This window comes from Onychomys torridus, chromosome 9, assembly GCF_903995425.1.
Source record: "Onychomys torridus chromosome 9, mOncTor1.1, whole genome shotgun sequence".
Taxonomy (NCBI): domain Eukaryota; kingdom Metazoa; phylum Chordata; class Mammalia; order Rodentia; family Cricetidae; genus Onychomys; species Onychomys torridus.
In genome coordinates, this window is record NC_050451.1 from 5,147,456 (window position 1) to 5,168,818 (window position 21,363).

Here is a 21,363-nt window from a genome sequence, read left to right on the forward strand (position 1 = left end):
CATGGTCTTCCTTAACAGAGCAAGGGGACTTCCCAGAGCAGAAGACAGACAACAGTGGGCTTTTTTCTCGTCTGAAGTCACAAAGTCTCATAGTTTTTATTACCCTCACGGTAGTAAAACAAGTACAAAATAACCTTGTAATTAGGATACTGGATCCATCAATAAAAAAGGAGAAACCACTGTTGTATGAAGCTATACACACATGGCTAAAATTTACAAGCTGTGACAGAATTAAAAGACAGTTTGAAATGGGGGGTGGTTGCTTTTTTCTTCAGTAAAGCCAATTCAATAAAACAGGACAAATAAAATACAGTGCTCTAAATATGCATAACCATAAACACTAAGTGTCTAAACACACTACTATTAGTATAACATCCATTGCTTCTATTTACCAGCCTCTGCCAGCACATGCCCACTCCCTTTCCTAGCTTTAAGGACAGTTTCCTCTAAGGAATATTAGGTGAAGCATAAACCTTAAATAATCACAATTTCTGTAGAAGTTACAACCTACAGAGAAATGAACTTTTTGTCAGTCTAGTAGAAGAGTGGCACCATTCTTCACATGCACTTCTCTTAGAATAAACCCCCTTGGCTGGCAGGCCAGTAGGCTATGGGGCCTCCCACAACCACAAATCCTCTATGCTATGTTCCTGCTACCTCATTCCCCACCCCACCCCCAAAAGTGCAGTTCATGGAAATGGTTTGAATGGGTGTCCCAGAAGACATGCTTTTAAAAAAATCCCCCTCTGAGTACCAGAGGTGATGAAAATGAATTGTGTTCTTGGCATTGCTTTTAAGCTTTTACTAGGTCAGAACAATGTGTTCTGAACACTTGAGTTTTTGTTTGTGTGAGTTTTAAAATTATTTTGGTGCCCTGTGATAATAATGGAGGGAACATCTCAGTTTCCCCAAACAGAGGGGGGAGAGGGGATAGAGATGTAGGCTGGTGACCCCAGTCTGGCTAAGTGTCCAGTCCTTCTCCTGGTTCAGGTTCTTTCACAGAAACTAGTTATTGCTTCCACACTGCTGCTACAGGGAATGTTCTGCAAAGGCTGTGACCCTGGTCACAGTTTACCTGCAGTGGCTTTGCTCTGAAACACACCAGCCCAAGAGCTCTTACCAAAGGGAAATTCTTCAGCCCTCAAGGTCACTGAGACTTGGTTAGTGCAATTTAGAGTAAATGCATACTGTCTGGCTTGTGTTAAATGAGTATTGGCACGTTGTTTCTTGAGTTTCATGTATACATGTGATTTGCACATGGGCCACAGCCCTGAGTGGATCAGCCAATCTGCACCATTTTTATGTCAGCAATAATCCCATCTCTTCCTTTGGAGCACTGTAGGGAGAGTTGCTTCATACGGGTTTCCAAGGCCTGACCCTCAAGGGACGTGCTGCTTTGGCTCCTGCCCCTGCCACCACCGCTGTTGCTGATGACACGATTGTTGTTGGCTTTGTCACTCATTTTGTTCTCAGCCCCTTCTGCTCTGTCTCCTGTAGAGATAAAAGGTTGCCAAATGGGAGCTGACAGTTTGAGGAGTTCCATAGGCACTGGCGTCAGCCACCTGTGCCCTCTGCAGTTCCCACTGCCACCCACCATGCACCTTGGGTTCTCCAGCACTGCATCAGTGTATATCTTTGCAGACAAAATTTACTATCCTCATCTATAGCTAGGAAGCAAACCTCTCTGGTGGGAACTTGCCAAGGGGGACTGTTCTAAGGAGAGACACGGGATCTAAATTCTGTGTGATTGAAGCTGGCCAGGCAAAGTGCCAGGGACTCCAGAAGAGCCCTAGCAAAGGTATGGACAGTCCACAAGTTGGGCTGCAACTTACCTCGTTCCACCTCACATTCAGGGGATGAGGCCCCACTGCATTCACTTCGAGGGCCTAGTATTGGAAACATCATTCCAAATTCAGACAGGGACACGGGGCTGGGCAGATCCAAGCTGCCAGGCCTTGCCACTGCAGGGAACTGGTCAGGCATTTCAGATGGACTTGTTGGTCCTGAACTAAAGCTGGACACAGACTGGGTTTCTGAGTCGTCTTCAGACACTAAGTTGCTGCAGTTGTCGTCTTCAAAGGCTTCTGAAGCCACTATGATGAGAGAGAACATCAGTCAATGGAGTCTGCTTACTAGTAGCCCAGTTCCTTAAAGGCTTGCAAACATGCTCTCTGCTGGCAGGCAGCCCCACAGCATGGAGTCTATAGGATCTACAACTTTCCTGACCTTCTGACCAGCCTCCAGAGCATTTTGAAAGGAAGCAGCAGCAGTATTCTAGAAATAACTTAAGTCCTGCTCTATAATTCTATGCAGCAGGTAGCCAGGGATGGCTAGGGTAGAATGCATGTTTAGCATATACAAAGGCCTGATTTCCATCCCAGCACTGAAGAAACGGGAAGGAAGGGGGAAAGAAATGGGAAGATAATGTAGACACTAGCCCTCTGTAATCTGTCCTACACAGAGGCAATTGTACAAAGAAGACTGAAGTCTTCCTTCTGGCATAAGCAGCAACTGCTGCTGGAAAGGGCAGCCCTGCATGGAATGTCTAGTAACTTCTGATCTCCCTCAAAGCCTGCCTAGACCACTGTTTGCAGCAAAGAACAACACTCATTTACAATGCTCTGGCTGTGCCTGAGTTTGGGGACCAGAAGAACCAAGGCTCAGAGACACACCATTCTTGTTTTCAGAGCCTCTCAGCCTGCATTCTTGCTTTTAAGGTCTTTCCTAGTTCCCTTTATGCCTATGGCATCTTAAAAAATGGCCTTCCAGAGAAGTACTGTATTACTTGAGACAGACTGAATTCAGATCCTAACTCCACTGTGTGGCCTTGTCAAGCTACTTGATTGCTCAGATGCTCTATGTATGGGATTAATGAAGTGATATATAAAGTAACTCATTCAGAGTCATTGATTACATTATAGTTTCATTTCCCTTCAACCTGGCAATTCAGCATTGTTGATGGTCTTCTAGAGTTGTTGAGCATGGGGCTATCGATGGCTTAGTGGTTAAGAGCACCTGCTGCTCTTCCAGAGGACCCAGGTTTGACTCCCAGGACCCACATGGAAGCTTACAACTGTCTAACTCCAGAGTATCCGGTAACCTCTTTTAATACCAGGCAAGCACGTGGTATACATAGATAAATGTAGGAAAAAACACTCATAAACATAAATTATTTTCAAAAATACTACTACTAATAAGAAAAAGGAAGCCTGGTGGTGGTGGCGCCTTTAATCCCAGCACTCGGGAGGCAGAGGCAGGTGGATCTTTGTGAGTTCAAGACCAGCCTGGTCTACTGAGCGAGATCCAGGAAAGGTTCAAAGCTACACAGAGAAACCCTGTCTCGAAAGAAAAAAAAAAAAAGAAAAAGAAAAAGGAAAGAATTGCTGAGGAAGGGGCCTAAGCAACAATAGATTTCTCCACAGAAAAAGAAAATCCGTGAGGTGTCTGTTCAGTGAGTGTCACAGTGTAGTGTTCTCGACTAGCAGAAACTAGGTCAATCCTCTATCCTAGGTCCACAGGCTATCCCATGTGCTCAGACCAGGGAGAGCTGCCAGCTGCCACTTCTAACAATCCTCCTTACCTTCACAGCAGACAAGACACTATCCCCATCACATAGCTGAAGCAGCTAACACATCAAGGCCCTGCTAGCCCACACCATGCAGTGGTGAACTGGGGTCTGAATCATCAACTCTGTGTCCTAAGTCCCTATTAAATCTGTCCTCAGAATTTCTTAAAGTCTTGAATGTTCTAATGTGTACTTAGACTCTCTGAGAGGGGTGGAGGTGGAACATTTCCCAGACTTACTTGACCATGGAATGCTAACATTCAGTAGTAAACCAAGGAACATAGTGTCCTACAAAACACGAGAAACCACCAAACAGCCTGCAGGCCTGCCCAATTCTCCAATTCTCCAGTGGTGGGCAAAGGAGAAGGACTGTGGGACACGATGGCCCTGAAAGCAGATCACATATGCTGTGTGATCCCCGCTGGCCAGACTCACCAGAAATAGCATCAGGCTCCAGTTTGCTCCCAGGCAGGTTCTCCACTGATGTGATGCTGCCCTCTGCTCCCACACCACAGCCCCGAGGCCCCATGGCATTGGAACGCCGACGCTCATGTATCTCATCGGAGATCCTCTCCAGGCTCTTCAGGGCTGCCTTATACTCGCCTTTTGCCAGGGCCAGCTTGGCCTGAAGGTCATCCACTGTCTTCTTCAGTTGCTGAATGGGGAAATAGAGGACTTGGTAAGCCAGAGTGGTTCTGCATATCCCTATTCAGAGAGGGGCTACACATGATTACAACACAGAACTTCCTGAAACACCCAAGAAACGATGCCCTAAGGGGGAGTCGATTACTTTCACCATGGCTACCCACTCCCTGTAAAGAAAATCACTGTCATCTCAACATCAGTCCATATGACATGAGAATATGCAGAAATGGTCATTAACAGGATGTAGCCATCAAGGGAGGAACAGCAGACAGGTAAGTCCTGTAGCTTCCTCACTTGGTCCCAGACAGAAGTTCTTGGTCCCGTATCTGAATCACCTGTAGGGCTACTTACAATGCAGACTGCTGACCCAACCCCCAAGGGTTCTGACAGTAGGGTGGAGAGCCTGGGAACTTTACTACCAAAAGGTTTCCAGGACTGCTTGTCTTAGGAGCTCACACCGAGACCTAGTAAGTTAGTACAATTCAGTGAGCAAGTGAGTGAACGGCAAATAGCTCCAGACAACATGCAAACACCCAACACCATTTGAGAACTAAGGTCTAGGAATATGTTTCTCCATTTTCCCCTCAGCACATGGGTCATTTGAAGGCCAGCTACCACACTAAAGTTGCGTTTTGAGTGTGGGTAGGAGTAGAGAACAAAACAAGGACAAGGGAGGAGGGGGAAAAACAGTGACAAATCCAAGGACACACATACCTCAAGCTGCACATAGTACTTTGCCTTGAGCTCAAAATAAGGCCTGTAGAAGACAGGAAGAAACTGTTAAGGATGTGATCTCATGGTGAACTATAGATAAATCCACTACAGCTAGTCAGACCATTCAGGATTTAGGCCAGACACCAGCAGAGCTACTGGCTCACCCTAGGTCTCAGTAGATACATAAGTTCAGTAGCCTCCTCACTCCCATCTCAAGATTTTGGAAACCTTACATCCTGCTTCATTTTACTCTAGGGAGACTGTTTGGGTCTACTGACCAATAGAGAAGATGGGACTGAGGAACAGGCTGCTAAAAAACACTTCCTCTGCTGAGCCCAACTACGGAAGCAAGCAATACCACTTCCTGTCAGCTGGGCATAGCAAGACACTTCTTCAACCTCAAATCGGTCCTCTTGTACAGTGACAAAGGCTAGGTATTGGTGAACCAATCAGGTTACAGGCAAGGAGAAAGACAAGCCCCCTGGACTCTGGGTCAGACAGAAGAGCTGGTACTTGGTAGCAGCCTTAGTGTCTGAGTTATTCCTCCTCCATTAAATCCCTATGTCCTGCATCTGTAATTGCTGATGACGACATATTGTGGGACCCTTTTTGGTGCATGAGGAAAATCTGAAATGTGGGCATAAGCCCCTTTTAGTGGCCAAATGGAGTGGATATCAGCCCAGCCAAGGTGTAGAGAAAGTGTGGTAGGTGGAGGAGATGTCCAGGTGAACATGAATGTCAAAGATGGAGAACAAGGGAAGGAAGTGTGACCCAAGCAACAGGGGACAACAGAGTGACCCACCAGAGCCCCTGAAGCCATTCCATGGAACTGGTGTCCAGGCTCACAGGCAAACAGGAGGCATCCAAAAGTGTCTGGAGAGGTTGGCAGAGTGTGACTACAGGGAGTTTGTTTCCTCACCAGGTGAGTGATGAGTGACAGGTCAAGTGTGAGAGAAGTGTACAGAGGGCACCAGGGACTTGAAACTCCCATGTATTCACACTAAACAAAGCAAGCAGCATGGAAAGCTTCTCCCTTGGCCATGGGGGAGGGGAGGGGTTTGCAGGAACCCTCACCACCTCTCCCAGCTGTGTCCCCAGAAGGTCATATATATCTACTGAAGGGCAGTGGCAAACACTTAAACGTTTCCTATAGCTGCATGTATCTGTGATGGTTGGAGGGAGCAGGCAGAAGTCAGAGGGTAAGTCTAGGAGAAGACATGGGGTAGTACAGAGCAGAGAGCAGCAACCCCTTCATTTAATAACGTCTTCCTTACTCACCTGGCATGTTCTTTAACCTTAACACAGGTTCTCTGTCAAGCTTCTAGCTGCTCAGAGCCAGGAGGAGCACACATCAATAGCTTAGCACATAACTTTCGGTCCCAGTTCTGACTCACTGTTGGGTCCTTTCTCTTGGAGGCCCCCCTGGGGGACCCTGTCTCCCCAGTCATGTTTTCCCACCATGATTGTTACTTTGTCAACATGTAGAGGGGTATCAGGAGAAGAGCTTAGGAAAAGTGCCACTAACCAATCTTGTAGCATTTCAGCAGCTCTTGATGCACAGAAACCATGAACAATGAGCAGAAGTCACCCCTACTGTGCTGATAGGCAAACAGGGACAGGGTCTTGTCTAGTCCATACCATCAGCTACAAAGCCAAGCATACAAGCCGAGTTCCCCAAAGCGTAGCCTATGGGCCAGATAATAGTTTGCTTTGGAAATTCCTTTTTCTGTGTCATCCATGTAAGTCATATCTGGAGCAATTCTCCTGCCCCCTGCTGGTCTCCCTGCCCATGGCAGTGGCAGCAGGGGGTGGTATGGGGGTGTCACATATGACTCCTGGGGCACAGGGCAATAGGCAGGAATCTCTAGGGCCTACCTATATAGAGAGCTTGCTCAGGCAATCCCTCGGTGAAAGTAGAGGAAAAGTGGAGCAGATGCAGAAGAGAGCCACTCCCACCCAGGGAAGGATGTGCCCAGACTTACTTGGACTTGTTGATGGCTCGCTTGAGTTTCTTCTCCAGCTGCCGCATGCGGCCCATGGCAGCATTGTACCTGGCTGCTGTCTCCTTGTGTACCAGTTCACTCCTTGTCTTGGTCTGCTCGGCCTCCATGACCTTTCAAACAACAGCAGAGACCCTCATGTCATTAAAAAAACAAAAAGTTCCTTCAGAAAATCTACAGGAAAATTAAGATTAAATGTCAATAAAACAGGATCTGCTTTCTTCCTGATATATATATAGTTTGAAAAGGCTGAGCTGGGCAGTGGTGGCGCACACCTTTAATCCCAGTATTCGGGAGGCAGAGGCAGGCGGATCTCGGTGAGTTTGAGGCCAGCCTGGGCTACAGAGTGGGTTCCAGGAAAGGTGCAAATCTACACAGAGAAACCCTGTCTCAAAAAACCAAAAAGAAAAAAGAAAAAAAAGAAAAAGCCTATCTGATAATATACCCAAGTTGGCTATGACAGTGACTGAGAAAAAAAAAAACAATCAAAAAGTAAAAATCTTGAGAAATCTGTGAAATACTCAGCTTCAACCAATATCTACTTCCTTCTGCACGGGCCTGCAGAACCTGGGAGAACCCTGGGGCCAGCCTGATGGACAGGCAAATGGTCAAACTGCACCAGTGGGGGCTTCAGAGCTACCTAACTTGAAGAACATTAAAACAAAAAGCACCAAAACTAGGCATGACAGCAGAAAAGTCAGCAGGGCAGCCTTTCCCCAACGGTCCTGAAATTGTGCCACAAAAGAGCCCAGAATGCATCTCATCAGTTAAAGTTGAAACAAAGTTGTTCATATTAGAGTCTGAGGTTTGCAAAAATCCACCATCAAGAGAAAGGCGAAGTTCTGGTAGAAACATAGCGTCAAACCTGTTGATAAACAAACAAGAGTCCAGAGTGTCCTGAACCAGGACCAGAGCAAGGCCTGATCTAAAAACCGCAAGGACAGCCATGTTCCTTGTCTTCTAGGTATAGCCACACTATACTGTACAACTAGAGAAATGGCTACGAGGTTAGGCAAGGTCATGGGGTCAGTCCCTCTTAACCAGAGTGGGGTAAGGGAGTGGGGCGTGGTCCTTGGCTTCTCTCCTAGACCCCAGCAGGGGTAACTTGCTGGGGAAAGAAGCACACAGAAAGGTTACTAGAATTCTCTGACATCCCGTCAGCCCTGGTTCAGTAGAGACCCCAGGATTGACAAGATCAAGGAAACAAACTGAGGACTGGCTGGCATCATGAATGCCCAGAAGTCCCTAGTGAAGGTGCAGCCTCCGTTGCAGTGGAGACCCCAGGGTATTGGAGATGCTAGGACTATGGAGCAATCACCAAGGAAGTATCAGGTGTTGAGTGGAGGCAGCCCGAGTCTGAAACTGTGCACATGCTGTGGGTGGCAAAGCTAGGGGTGGGGGGGGGGGGCTGCCCAAGCCCTTTGGATCCAGATCATGAGTGAGTTCCAGACACTGGACACTGAGCTACAGAATTTGATTTATACTGCTGGATGATGAGTTTTTCTTTGACTTGCTTTTATATTTCCTTTTGAAGAAAGTATTTAACTTGGATTTCCTTTAAATTTTTTTTTATTTTTTATTTTACAGGTATCCCCAGTTAAGAGACTTAGGATATGTTAAAAAAAAAAAAAAATTAGACTTTTATGTGCTGAATTTTTGACAGTGGGACTTTTTTTTATTTTTTATTTATTTTTTTTCTTGGAGCTGAGGTCCGAACCCAGGGCCTTGTGCTTGCTAGCTCTACCACTGAACTAAATCCCCAACTCCGACAATGGGACTTTTTTTTTTTTTTTTTTTGAGGCAGGGTTTCTCTGTGTAGCTTTGGAATCTCTCCTGGATCTCACTCTGTAGCCCACGCTGGCCTCGAACTCACAGAGATCCGCTTGGCTCTGCCTCCCGAGTGCTGGGATTAAAGGCGTGCGCTATCACTGCCCGGCTAACAATGGGACTTTTAAAATGTTTTTTTAGATGTATTTATTTTTATGTATGTATGTATGTGTTTTGCATGCATGTATGTCTGTGCACTACATGAGTGCCTGTGGAAGCCAGAGGAGGGGGTTAGAACTGGAGTTACAGGCGGTTGTGAGCCTCCATGTGAGTACTGGGAATTGAACCCAGATCCTCTAGAAGAGCAGCCAGTGCTCTTTAACTGCTGAGTGTCTCTCCAGCCCACCAAGGAACTTTGAAATGTTTGGCTGCATTTTATTGTTTTTCTTTCCTTTTTGTTTTTGAGACAAGGTCTTACTTGTAGCTCTGGCTGGCCTGGAACTCGATTTGTAGGTCTAGCTGGCCTTGGATTTTCAGGGATCCACCTGTCTGAGCCTCCTGACTGCTGGGATTAAAGGTATGCACATGCCTGGCTCTGTCCTGTATTTTACACTGTGATATTAGTAAGAGGTCCTGGGAACATGGTTAATAGTGATGTATCCATGTGTCAAGCTGACAAGGGACAGTGGGGCTGGTTAATTTTTGTCAGCTTGACTTAAGATGAACTCATGGGAAGGAGTGACTCCCTCGGATTGCCCTGTAAGACTAAGCTGTGGGTCTTTTTTTTTTTTTTTTTTTTTTGATTAATGACTAAATTCAACAACTTGAATTCAAATATTCAGAACTAGTATAACATAGTAATTTCCTCCTTTATCAGGTCAAACCACTACCATGATAATATTTTTTGCTTGTATAATAATTATGCTTTTACCTTATTATAATGTGTGTGTTTTATAAGTGTATATAATTTTTAAGGAAAAGTAGAGAAGAGAGTCAGGCTGGAGCAAGGCAACATGCTAGCTAAAGAGCTAGAAGAATCCTTTTTTTATTTCTAACACAAATATTTCACAATGAAACAAATAAGTATCTCATGCTTGACACGTGGGGAAACAGCAGTAGCTCCTCAGTCTAGTCTTGAATCTTAAGCTTTAAATGAATTATTATTATTGTTGTTATTGTTGTTGTTATTTTGGTTTTTCAAGACAGGGTTTCTCTGTGTAACCTCTGGCTATCCTGGTACTCACTTTGTAAACCGGGCTGACCTCGAACTCACAGAGATCCTGCCAGCTTCTGCCTCCTGAGTGCTGGGATTAAAGCTCGGGGCTGGGCTCTTAATGAATTATTGGCCTAACTTTTATGAAACCTGAAAACCCCATGCTTCTCAGACAATGTATCAGATGTGACTCATTTTTTTATGGGAGCTCTGCACAGAACCGAACAGATGCACTTGAAGTGGACTCAGCTGAAAAGATGCCGTTTTGAGATGCTGAGCAGAATGTGTCCCAGGCGAAGCAGGGCTCTCCCTCATTCCACGTCAGCTCCCAGGCTGCAAACAAGCAAAGGCTTTCTAGACGTCAGCACCTGGAGCGCCCCAAGCACTTTGCTACACTGCCAGCAATGCCTTCAGAGGCGACACACATCAGGATTTCTGCCTCACCCTACCAGAACACATCACTATACTTTGTCTGCATCTCGCCTCTCCACCTACACAGCCTCCAGCTCTAGAAAGAGACCCCCCACCACTACACACACAGCTTCCTGCCCAGTGGCCACCAAGCAAGTCACCTTGGTACACTGCCTAGGAAACCAAGGAGGCTCCTCCATCAGCAGCCTAGGATCAGGCATAAGCTGTGTGCAGTGATAGGGGAGGGAAGTTAGACACGAGGGGAAGGCAAAGTTGGGGCCCAGGGACAAAAACCTCCCCCCGGAAAGGTGGATCAGCATAGGGCAAGAGAGATGGAGGCACAGAGGAAAGCCTTCTCCGGGGCCACCCCTGGCTCCTGGAAGCTCCCATTGGTCGGGTATTTTGTCCAGACTCGGGTTCCCTATTCCCATCTCTACAAGGTGCTCTTCTGTTTCACTGTTAACACACTGACACACCATTTACACTGAGAAGCACCTCCTGTGGCAAAGAACAAGAGGCCAAATCTGGAGCTGATAGCCTAGCAGGGTATTGCAGCTCTGGCATCATTCAAAGCAGTGTGGGATCCAGGCAGCTGGGGTAGCTCTGGCTGCTCAGAGGCGCTGTGGTAGCAGAGGCAGCACATGGAGAGGGTCCTGAGTAGGTGGCATTTGGGTAGTAGGTGGTAGTAAGCATGCCTCTGGTTTTCGTTTCATTGTTTGAGACGCCGTATTCCCTATGTATTCCCATGCCACATGGTCTGTGGATCCCCTTGCAACGCCACTGCCCAGCTTGGAGGAAACATTCTAACAGGCTGCAGTGCTCCTCTGCATTTTGCCACAGGTCCTTGTGTCCCATTTGCCACAGCCATGGCATGCACACAGGACACACAAAGATGGGCAATGGTGTTCTGCTTTCCACATCCTTCTCAGAGCTAGAAGGCAACAGGTGAACTTAGCTCAAAAAGACAACTAAGATGGAAGAGGTCGTCTCTTCCACTCAGGTCGTTTAGAGTATTTCCCTAACTGGGCCTTGTCCTGGAGCCCATCCACAGCCTCTCTCTAGCCTCAAACATCCAGGCGGAAAGGGGCTTTCCCATCTCCTCACAGCCTCACCAAACAACTCTAGATTGCACCTCTACACCAAGGAGGGGACATAAGGTGCCCTCATTCCCCTTCAGGCAGTTTTCCAGGCATCCTGGAGGAGAGGCTGACCATGTCTTGTCTTTTCCTCTCCAGGAACCCCTGCTGCCAGCTCATCAGCAAGGGCTGCCTTCCTCTGTCCACGCCACATTTCCCTATTCCTCCATCTGGTCCCTTGTAGCAGACATGAGGAAAGCTGATCGCTCCCTCCCAGGCTGCCAGCACTCCTGGCTGGAGAACTGAAAGCCACTGCCTTCCCCAAAAGGCTGCTTCAAGATCAAAGAAACCAAGGTCTGGAAATGCCTCTGCTGCCAAACCTCCCTCTGGTGCTAAGGAATGGCAGACACAAGCCCTGTGTCCCAAGGGAGGCTGCTCAGCAGCAGGCCTGGCAGTGTTCCTGGAATCATGTGCTGTTTCTCAGCACCAAGTTGAGAACCATCCCCATGGCCTGTCTAGGGTGTTACATGTGACCACTGGAGAATACTGGGGTTCCTGACATCTAGGGTGTTTACAGCTTCAGTATGGCCATCTAATGTCACCATTAGACTGAGGACCGAGAAGAGACAGATGGCCTCAAGTGAGGAACATGTGGAGATATGGAGGAGAGGGTTATAAGAAGCTCCATTCCCCTAATGAAACAGGCTTCCTGGCATCTCCAGAAGTCAGCCAGTTTCTGCATGGCCTTCTGCTGAGGCATCCCAGCATGCTAGCCCCCATGAGGCCTGGGAAACGGTCCATTGGGAGAAATGCTGGATTCAGACAGAGGGTCACAGTCACTCATGCTGTTTCAGAGCCCAACATGAGCATCTGGACTGCAGGAAGGATTGTGTCTATCTTACACTGTGGGCTGAAGCTCTGAATAGTGTATAGTGAGGAGGGGAAAGGCCATGGTCTCAAGAGCATTTTTTTAAACTTTTTTTTTTTTATTATATTTGTGTTTTAATTTTACACATCAGTCATGGGTTCCCCTGTCCTCCCCCCTCCTGCCCCTGACCCCACCTTCCCCCCATCCCCTCCCCTCCGTTCCCATCTCCTCCAGGGCCAAGACTCCCCTGGGAATTCATTTAAACCTGGTGGATTCAGTACAGGCAGGTCCAGTCCCCTCCTTCCAGGCTGAGCAAAGTGTCCCTGTGTAAGCCCAAGGTTCCAAAGAGCCAGCTCATGCACTAAGGACAGGTCCTGGTCCCACAGCCTGGATGCCTCCCAAACAATTCAAGCTATTCAATTGTCTCACTTATCCAGAGGGCCTGATCCAGCTGGGAGCTCCACAGCCTTTGGTTCATAGTTCATGTGCTTCCATTTGTTTGGCTATTTGTCCCTGTGCTTTTCCAATCTTGGTCTCAGCAATTCACGCTCCCACAGTCCCTCCTTTTTCTTGACAATTGGACACCTGGAGCTCCACCTGGGGCCTGGCTGAGGATCACTGCATCCACTTCCATCAGTTTTTGGATGAGAGTTCCAGCACGACCGTTAGGGTGTTTGGCCATCTGATCACCAGACTAGGTCAGATCAGGCTTTCTCTCGACCATTGCTAGCAGTCTACAGAGGATGTATCATTGTGGATTTCTGGGGACTTCTCCAGCACTCTGCCTATTCCTGTTCTCATTTGGTCTTCATTTATCATGGTCTGTTATTCCTTGTTCTCCCTTTCTGTTCTTGATCCAGCTGGGATCTCCTGCTCCCTAAGCTTTCTTTCCCTCAAACCTTGCCCTTCATTACTCCCACTGTTGTCCATGTAGATCTCATCCATTTCTCTGTCATTGGGTGATCCCTGTGTCTTTCCTAGAGTCCAGTTTTCTAGGTAGCCTCCCTGGAGTTGTGTAGCAGTCTAGTCATCTTTGTTTTACATCTAGTATCCTCCTATGAGTGAGTACATACCATGTTTGTCCTTCTGAGTCTGGGTTACCTCACTCAGGATGATTTTTTCTAGATCCATCCACTTGCCTGCAAACCTCATGATGTCATTATTTTTTTCTGCAGAGTAGTACTCCATTGTGTATATGTACCATATTTTCTTTATCCATTCTTCAGTTGAAGGGCATCTAGGTTGTTTCCAGGTTCTGGCTATTACAAACAATGCTGATATGAACATAGCTGAGCAAATGCCCTTGTGGTATGATTGAGCATTCCTTGGGTATATGCCCAAGAGTGCTACAGCTGGGTCTTGTGGGAGATTGATTCCCAATTTTCTAAGGAAGTGCCATAGTGATTTCCAAAGTGGCTGTACAAGCTTGCATTCCCACCAGCAGTAGAGGAGAGTTCCCCTTGCTCCACATCCTCTCTAGCATAAGCTGTCTTCTGTGTTTTTGTGTAAGGTGGTATCTCAGAGACATTTTGATTTGCATTTCCCGGATAATTAGGAATGTTGAGCAATTCCTTAAATGTCTTTCAGCCATTTGAACTTCCTCTGTTGAGAATTCTCTGTTTAGTTCTATAGCCCATTTCTTAATTGGACTGTTGGGCATTTTGATGTCTAATTTCTGGAGTTCTTTATCTATTCTGGATATCAGCCCTCTGTCAGATGTGGGGTTGGTGAAGACCTTTACCCATTCTGTAGGCTGTTGCTTTGTCTTGTTGACCATGTCCTTTGCTCTACAAAAGCTTCTCAGTTTCAACAGGTCCCATTGATTGATTGTTTCTCTCAGTGTCTGTGCTACTGGTGTTATATTTAGAAAGTGATCTCTGGTGCCAATGCATTCAAGACTACTTCCTACTTTCTCTTCTATCGGTTCAGAGTAACTGGATTTATATTGAGGTCTTTGATCCACTTGGACTTAAGTTTTGTGCACGGTGACAGATATGGATCTATTTGCAGCCTTCTACACATTGACATCCAGTTATGCCAGCACCATTTGTTGAAGATGCTTTCTTCTTTCCATTGTACATTTTTGGCTTCTTTGTCAAAAATTATATGTTCATAGGTGTGAGGGTTAATGTCAGGGTCTTCAATTTGATTCCATTGGTCCACATGTCGGTTTTTTATGCCAGTACCAAGCTGTTTTTATTATGGTAGCTCTATAGTAGAACTTGAGGTTGGGGATTGTGATGCCTCCAGAGTTTGTTTTATTGTACAGGATTCTTTTGGCTATCCTGGGTTTTTTGTTTTTCTATATGAAGTTGAGTATTATTCTTTCTCAAGAGCATTTTTATGTGGGTTTTTCCCGTTGCCAGGGTTGGATCTGGCTTCTTACAGGCTAAGGGCTGTAGTTAGTGTTTTCCTGCCTGGCCCACAGTCAGGACAAATCTCTCTCACCTGCCAGGCCCATAGACACTCAGACCCAACCAAGTAAACACACAGAAACTTATATTGCTTACAAACTGTATGGCCATGGCAGGCTTCTTGTTATCTACTTCTTTTATCTTAAATTAACCCATTTCTATTAATCTATACTTTGCCACGTGGCTGTGGCTTACCGGTGTCTTTACATGTTGCTTCTCATGGCAGCAGCTGGCAGCGTCTCTCTCCAGCCTTCTGCTTCCCACAATTCTCTTCTCTGCTTGTCCTGCCTACACTTCCTGCCTGGCTACTGGCCAATCAGCATTTTATTTATACAGAGCGATATCCACAGCACAGGGCCATCACTTGTTCTGTTACTGAGCTACCTGCTCAGAGGGGAGGATCATTTCTCACCAGTTCAAGGAGAATCATCCCAAGGCTCTGCAACCATGACGGAACCAAAGTAAAGGAGACACTGTCCGTGATGGGGAAGAACTCCACGTTGACTCACACAGGTTGCTGCCCCCCACCACATGAACCAGATGCCTGGGTCCTTTGTTTTAGTGGTCAGGGGGTCCATGGGCCACTGTGACGCCCCGACTGACCTGAGGAGGTCTGAAGCGACCTTGTAAAGCTCCACAGTCTGTTTGCTGCAGACCCCAGAACATGGTTTCCAAAGACTAAGCATGTGGTGCCTTGTGGACAGTGTCTCAGGAGGCCTCTTTGTGGGCAGTTACTCACCACTGTTAACCCCATGACTAAAACATGGACTTTCTTATTTCACAGGAACGGGTCCAGTGGTTTCTTTCTCCTTTTTTTTTTTTTTTTTAGAAGACAGGGTCCCTCATGTAGCCCAGGTTAGTCTTGATTCTTCTGTCTCAGTCTCCTGTCTGGCATTATAGGCATAGACCACCATAAGCACACACATTTGGAATTTCTGAAATGGCCTCTTACAGGCTTCTACAGATCCACAGCTTTGGAGGGCAAGAGGACCAAAAGGAGAGGTGGGCCTGCGGCTTGGTTAGTTGCTCCTTCTCCTCTACCAGGCTTCGCTTTGCACATCTTCTAACCTCCCCTTCAGGTTTCTCTACAGCTGACCCGGTAAGAATCTTCTCAGCCTCGCTGGGTCTATAAGCACCATGGCCACCAGGGGGCAGGAAGCTCCAGGCTGCCAGCCACAGGCTCTGTCTCCAGCCCCAGGGAGAGTTGGTGGAAAGTCACATCAGATCTGCCTCCTGAAGTCATTTGTATGTCAGGCTTTTCTATTTAAAGGTACTCAAGGCCATCTTTAATCATCAGATCCCCCAGGACTTGAGCAACTGTGGTAGGGGAGACTGACGGGAGCAGCCACTGGCATTGACTCCTGGACCTCTCTCCTAGCCCCACAGACAGCCTTCCTGGCCCTCACTGAAACCAAAGTGCCCAGGGACCGCAGCTTGTCTGCCTGCCCTACAACAAACCTTTGGCCTCGTGGGGGACAAGCTGGTGCCAAGGAGACCAAGAATCAGAAGAACTAGAGCTGTACCTGGTAGAGGGAAGCAGTATCCAGGAATATTCTGTGACCTCAGCAAATCAGAGTCTACAGCATCAAGCACGTGGCCCTACTTGCTAGGGTAGGAATGTCCCCAATGTGGTGATATCGTGGGCCTTCAGGGAGTGGTGCTGTAGGACCGGTGCCCAAGGAGTGGGGATGTAGTTCAGTGTTAGACTGCTTGCCTACAATGTGAAAGGTCCTGGGTTTGATCCCTAGCACAAGAAGAGAATGCTCATTTGCCACTTTATGAGGAGATGGCCCTCTGAGAACCAGAAACAGTCAGACACTACATATGTTAGCCTTGATTCTGGACTTCCTGGCTTCGAGAACTGTGAGAAATATATCTCTATGTAGGAGCCAGTCGGTTTATGGTATTTTGTTTAGTAGCCTACCTAGACCAAGACAGTTATCGCTTCCAATTCTGAGCAAGGTGGCCAGAGAGGAAGTCCTGGGAGCAAGTAGAGAGCCAAATAATGCTGACATAATCACACATGACAATCACTCCCAGCGACTGCCCACTACATACTTACTACTCCCCAGACCCCAGCTTCACCTGGAAGGCCCTGCCTCAGTGAGTAAGTGCCCACTTGTTTCTGGGCTAGGCACTTCACCCTCCAATGTACACACCCATGGGCAGGTTGAGACTGTTAATGGGATTTCTACCAGGGACCTGCAGTCCTTCTGGTGTCCTGGGAGCCAACCTTGGAGAGCATCCTGGCCCCTCTGGGAAACCTGACTCCACTGCCAAGACATTCAGGGACCATGTGAACCAGACAAGTTTCAGGCAATACAGAGCAAGATTAGCCTCATCTGTCACTTGGGGGACTGTCATGCCTGAGTATGGCTTAAAGCCAGTGCCCCAAAAAGGCTACAGAGAGCAGACAGCCCATGACCTTTACAGGAACATTTCATGCTACCCAGGAACCTGTCTCTACCCCTGTGGGGACCCAAAGAACACACAGCATCCAGGCCTAGGGGCCCAGGTGCCCATGGCCAGCGTACACACGTCACTCCTACCCTCTGAGTGGCGTGATTCAGCATCTCCTGCCAAGCAGAGTCAAACTGTCGTTTGTCATCCTCCAGCAGCCGCTGCTCAGCCAGGGAGATGGTCTCCTTGGCAGCACGGAGCACCTCAGTGGCCCTCTGGAAGTCCTGTGTGGCTTTCTGAGCTTCCAGCTGAGCCTGTTGAGAGAGAAGGTCTTGTGAGGCAAAGGCCGGGAGTCCCTGGGGCCCATCACCACACCCCGGAGAATGGGATGGGGTAACAGGTGGCTGATGGCTGAGTGGAACCCAGATAGGTCAGCGGACATTCTTCACATCTGGAGCTCAACAGATAAGTAACTGCATAGACCTTGCATCTGTGTTGGTAATGGCCATTCTCCAAAGCCCTGGCTCAGGATCGAAGCCCTGGTAGGCACAGCAGTCCTGGGTACTTTCCCTGTACATTAGAACCAAAAGTGCCCCCAGACACCATAGTTGTGGGGCTTTGTGCTACAGATGAGGCACAGCAGCTGAAAACATCCTCACCCCTGAGATTCCAAAGCTGGTCAGAAGCAAGGCTTCAGGCAAACGCCCCACAACGTAAGTGCCAGCCTAGCATGGCCACCGCCTCAATCCACACTAACTGCAGGGACAGGCCACTCATGGCAGTGGCCAGGCCCAGGACCCGACACAACCCTACAGCATCCTCATAGCTACAGCAGCCCCCAGCACGTGTGATGTGTTTGTGTGTATGTGTACATGAATGTTTATGTGTATATGTGTGTCTCTGTGTGTACGTGTGCATGCAGAGAAGCCCGAGGTTAATCCTGGAGCTTTGTTCTCTGTAACAAGGTTTCTCACTGGCCTGAAATTCACCTATTAAGCTAGGCTGGCTGGCCAGTGAGCGCTAGGAATCCATCCACCTCCCCGGTGCTGAATTACAGCACGCACCACTATGCCTGGCTTTCTTATGTGGGTTCTGGGGATTGAGAACTCAGGCCCTGCTGCTTATGCAACACAGAAGCAAGGGGCCAAGAGGTTCAGATCCTGAAAGTCACATAAATTCCAGGGAGGTGTAGTACCTGCCACAGTTCAGAAAATGAAGATGGGGTCCTTGAAGCAAGCTGGTTAGAGACTCTGCGTTTGACTGAGACCCTGCCTCAAAAAATAAGGTAGACAACTGATTGAAGAGGATTCCTGATTCCCCCTCCCCCCACATGCACATGGACACACACATTCATGAGCACCTGCTAATGTGTGTGCCACATATGTATGCTCACCACACACATACACATGGAAAGAAAAAACACTTCATTTCAAAGACTGAACAAAAAAACGTTAATTATCCCATTAGTCATTTTTCTGATCAGTGATGAGATAATATTCGAGATATGCTAGATTAAATCAAATATACCAAAATTAATTTTACTTCAGTGATTACCAGAAACTATAAATTTGCATTGGTGACTCTCACACTGGTGTGTGTGTGTGGACAATGATGCTTCTCCCTCAAGAGTGAGCCATGTGATGTGTCTGCGTGACTGCATCAGAAACATGGCCGGGCCAGGTGGTGATGGCGCATGCCTTTAATCCCAGCAGGATGTTGCAGGAATCTTAAAAGGTCTTATTAATGAAAATAAACCTGAGGCCAGTTATTGGGGTGAATGCTGGAAGATCAGAGAAGCAGAACAAGCCACAGCTACCTCACCTTACCAGTTCCTCGGCTGATCCTGTTTCCTCAGACTGGAAGCCTCTGAGTCTTCATCTGAATGGGTCTCAGCTGAACCGCTGCTGGAAAGCTTAAAAGCTTAACCCTCCAAAAGCTTCTAGTTTCTAGTCTTCATGCCTTATATACCTTTCTGCTTCCTGCCATCACTTCCTGAGATTAAAGGCGTGAGTCACCATGCCTGGCTGTTTCCAGTGTGGCCTTGAATTTACAGAGATCTGGATGGATTTCTGCCTCCCAAGTAATAGGATTAAAGCTTGAGTGCCACCATTTTCTGGTCTCTATATCTAGTGGCTGTTCTGTTCTCTGACCCCAGATAAGTTTTTTAGGGTCACACAATATTTTGGGGAACACAAAACCACCACATTTCCCCTATTTTTGTCTAAAATTTAAAAAAGCTTATAACTAATACAAGAAAAACTATATCCAGTAAGTATATACAATATATACAGTCAAGAATTACATTAACAATGTCTAGTCCACTAACATTTGACAAATTCAGATTAAAAAACTCCATTATATATTTATTAACAATGTCCAGTCCAGTAACATTCGATAAACTCAGACAAAAAAAATTTCATTACTTACCCTATTTAAAACAAGTAGTTCCTTTTTACAAGTAGATTCAATAGTCTTCTTTTAAATCTTATATCCATATTCTCTTTTTATAGATCTAAAAACCTACCTTTTATCATTTCTATATCTTCCCCTTTTTCTTTTTAGAATAGATTCAATGATCTTCCCATTTATCCTATTATTTCTTTATCTAAATTCTCTTTTTTCTTTTTTTTAAACAAAAACTGAATCTAATCTCCTTGTTCAGCTTTTTTCTTGACCACTAACAATTAACAACTTGTGAGTTCGAGGCCAGCCTGGTCTACAAAGAGAGTTCCAGGACAGGAAGACACAGGGCTGGGGAGATGGCTTGGTGAGCAAAGCGCTTTCTGTGCCAAGTGTAAGGACCTAAGTTCAGGTCCCCAGATCCCAAATAAAGCCAGATCCAGTAGCACACATCTATAACGCCGGCACTCCATGGTGAGATGGGAGATGGAGGAGACAGGAAACTCCCCAGAAGCTCACAGGCCAGTGGTTAGCCTGGTGAATGCAGGAGCGAAAATGAGACCCTGTCTCAAACAAGGTTGAGGGTGAGAGCTTACACCTGAGGCCATTCTCTGACCTCCATACTCACACTGTAACATCACACTACAGCCCCCACTCTCCTTGGGCTCACCTCCAATTTCCCACCAGAGCAGGGGCAGGCCACATTCAGTGTTAATCTGCCACAGAATCACTTCCCTGCCCCCAGGTCAGCAGGGTCCCTGGGCCAATTACAGAAACCCTGATGGGACACTAACAGGACAGCCCCTGGGACTTAGGAGGGGAACAACAGGGCCCCACCCTTCCCCAGAGAACGTCTCACATGACTTAGAGGAAATCTTCACAAAGACTGAAGGTACTTTGCAAAGAAAATTAAGGGGAAAAGAAACAAAGCATCTGAGAGCACAGAGCACAGCCTCCCTGGGGAAGAAAGAGCTCAGTGACCCATGGTAACCCATGATAGGCATCCCCTGGTCTGGCCTGTGCACCCAGAGTCCCAGCCTTCCAGACCAGAGATCCACTCAGGAGACGAGACCCACCTTGGCTGAAGTGCACAAATTTGAGCTTCCAGGCTGTGCACAGGGCAGGAGAAGGGGGCTTGCTTCCCATAAGAGGAAAGATTTATAAAGAAGGGTGGTCCTGAAGAGAGGTCTGAAGGGCAGGGAGGAGATGCAGCTAAGAGGATGGAGATGGGGGAGTACTTGAGGCTAGAGAAAGCATCTGAAGCTGTATCATGAGACAGGGCTGTAGGGGGTTTGTTGGTTTGTTGGTTTGTTTCAAGACAGGGTTTCTCTATATAACAGCCCTGGCTGTCCTCTGTAGACCAGACTGGCCTCGAACTCATGGAAATCCACCTGTCACTGCCTCCCAAATTCTGGGATTAAAGGTGTGTGCCACCACCACCCTGAAAAGAGTACTTTTAAAAAGCTAGCCTGGGCTATACAACAAGATCCTGTCTCAAAAAAATTTAATTTATAATAATAATAATAATAATAATAATAATAATAATAATAATAAAAAATGCCCACCTACCAACCAACTACATCCACTGGGGTAGCCTTAGCCACATAGGGATAGAGATGCCCACCCTCTCTAGAACTAACCAGTCACTGAAAAGTAACTGGATACCAGGCATGACTCACCCTCCCCAAGCTGAGCCTCCTTCTACCCTTTCTTCTTTCTCCCAGAAGGCCAGCCCTGGGGCCTCCATCTTCCCAGACAGGTTCAAGAAGGGTGAATCTGGACAGGTTCAGGAAAGGGTGAATTGTGACCCATCCTGTTCTGGTGGGAGCTCCACCTCAGTCCCTGGCACCCATACACCCAAAGAATCTGGAAGGTTCAGGTGGAAACTCC

At 47.1% G+C, this 21,363-nt stretch overlaps 1 protein-coding gene across 1 annotated transcript in view; it reads right to left on the minus strand.

Annotated features, from left to right (window-relative positions):
* Nucleotides 1-72: 72 nt before the first annotated feature.
* Sh3bp5 (SH3 domain binding protein 5) overlaps nucleotides 73-21,363 on the minus strand; it is a 72,611-nt gene continuing 51,320 nt past the window's right edge. The window contains exons 4-9 of the mRNA XM_036199398.1: nucleotides 17,223-17,387; nucleotides 6,907-7,037; nucleotides 4,925-4,967; nucleotides 4,001-4,220; nucleotides 1,833-2,093; nucleotides 73-1,491 (exon numbers count right to left, since the gene is read on the minus strand). Coding sequence (XP_036055291.1) covers nucleotides 1,280-1,491; nucleotides 1,833-2,093; nucleotides 4,001-4,220; nucleotides 4,925-4,967; nucleotides 6,907-7,037; nucleotides 17,223-17,387 — 1,032 coding nt within the window. The 3' untranslated portion in view covers nucleotides 73-1,279. The remainder of the gene's footprint in view (nucleotides 1,492-1,832; nucleotides 2,094-4,000; nucleotides 4,221-4,924; nucleotides 4,968-6,906; nucleotides 7,038-17,222; nucleotides 17,388-21,363) is intronic.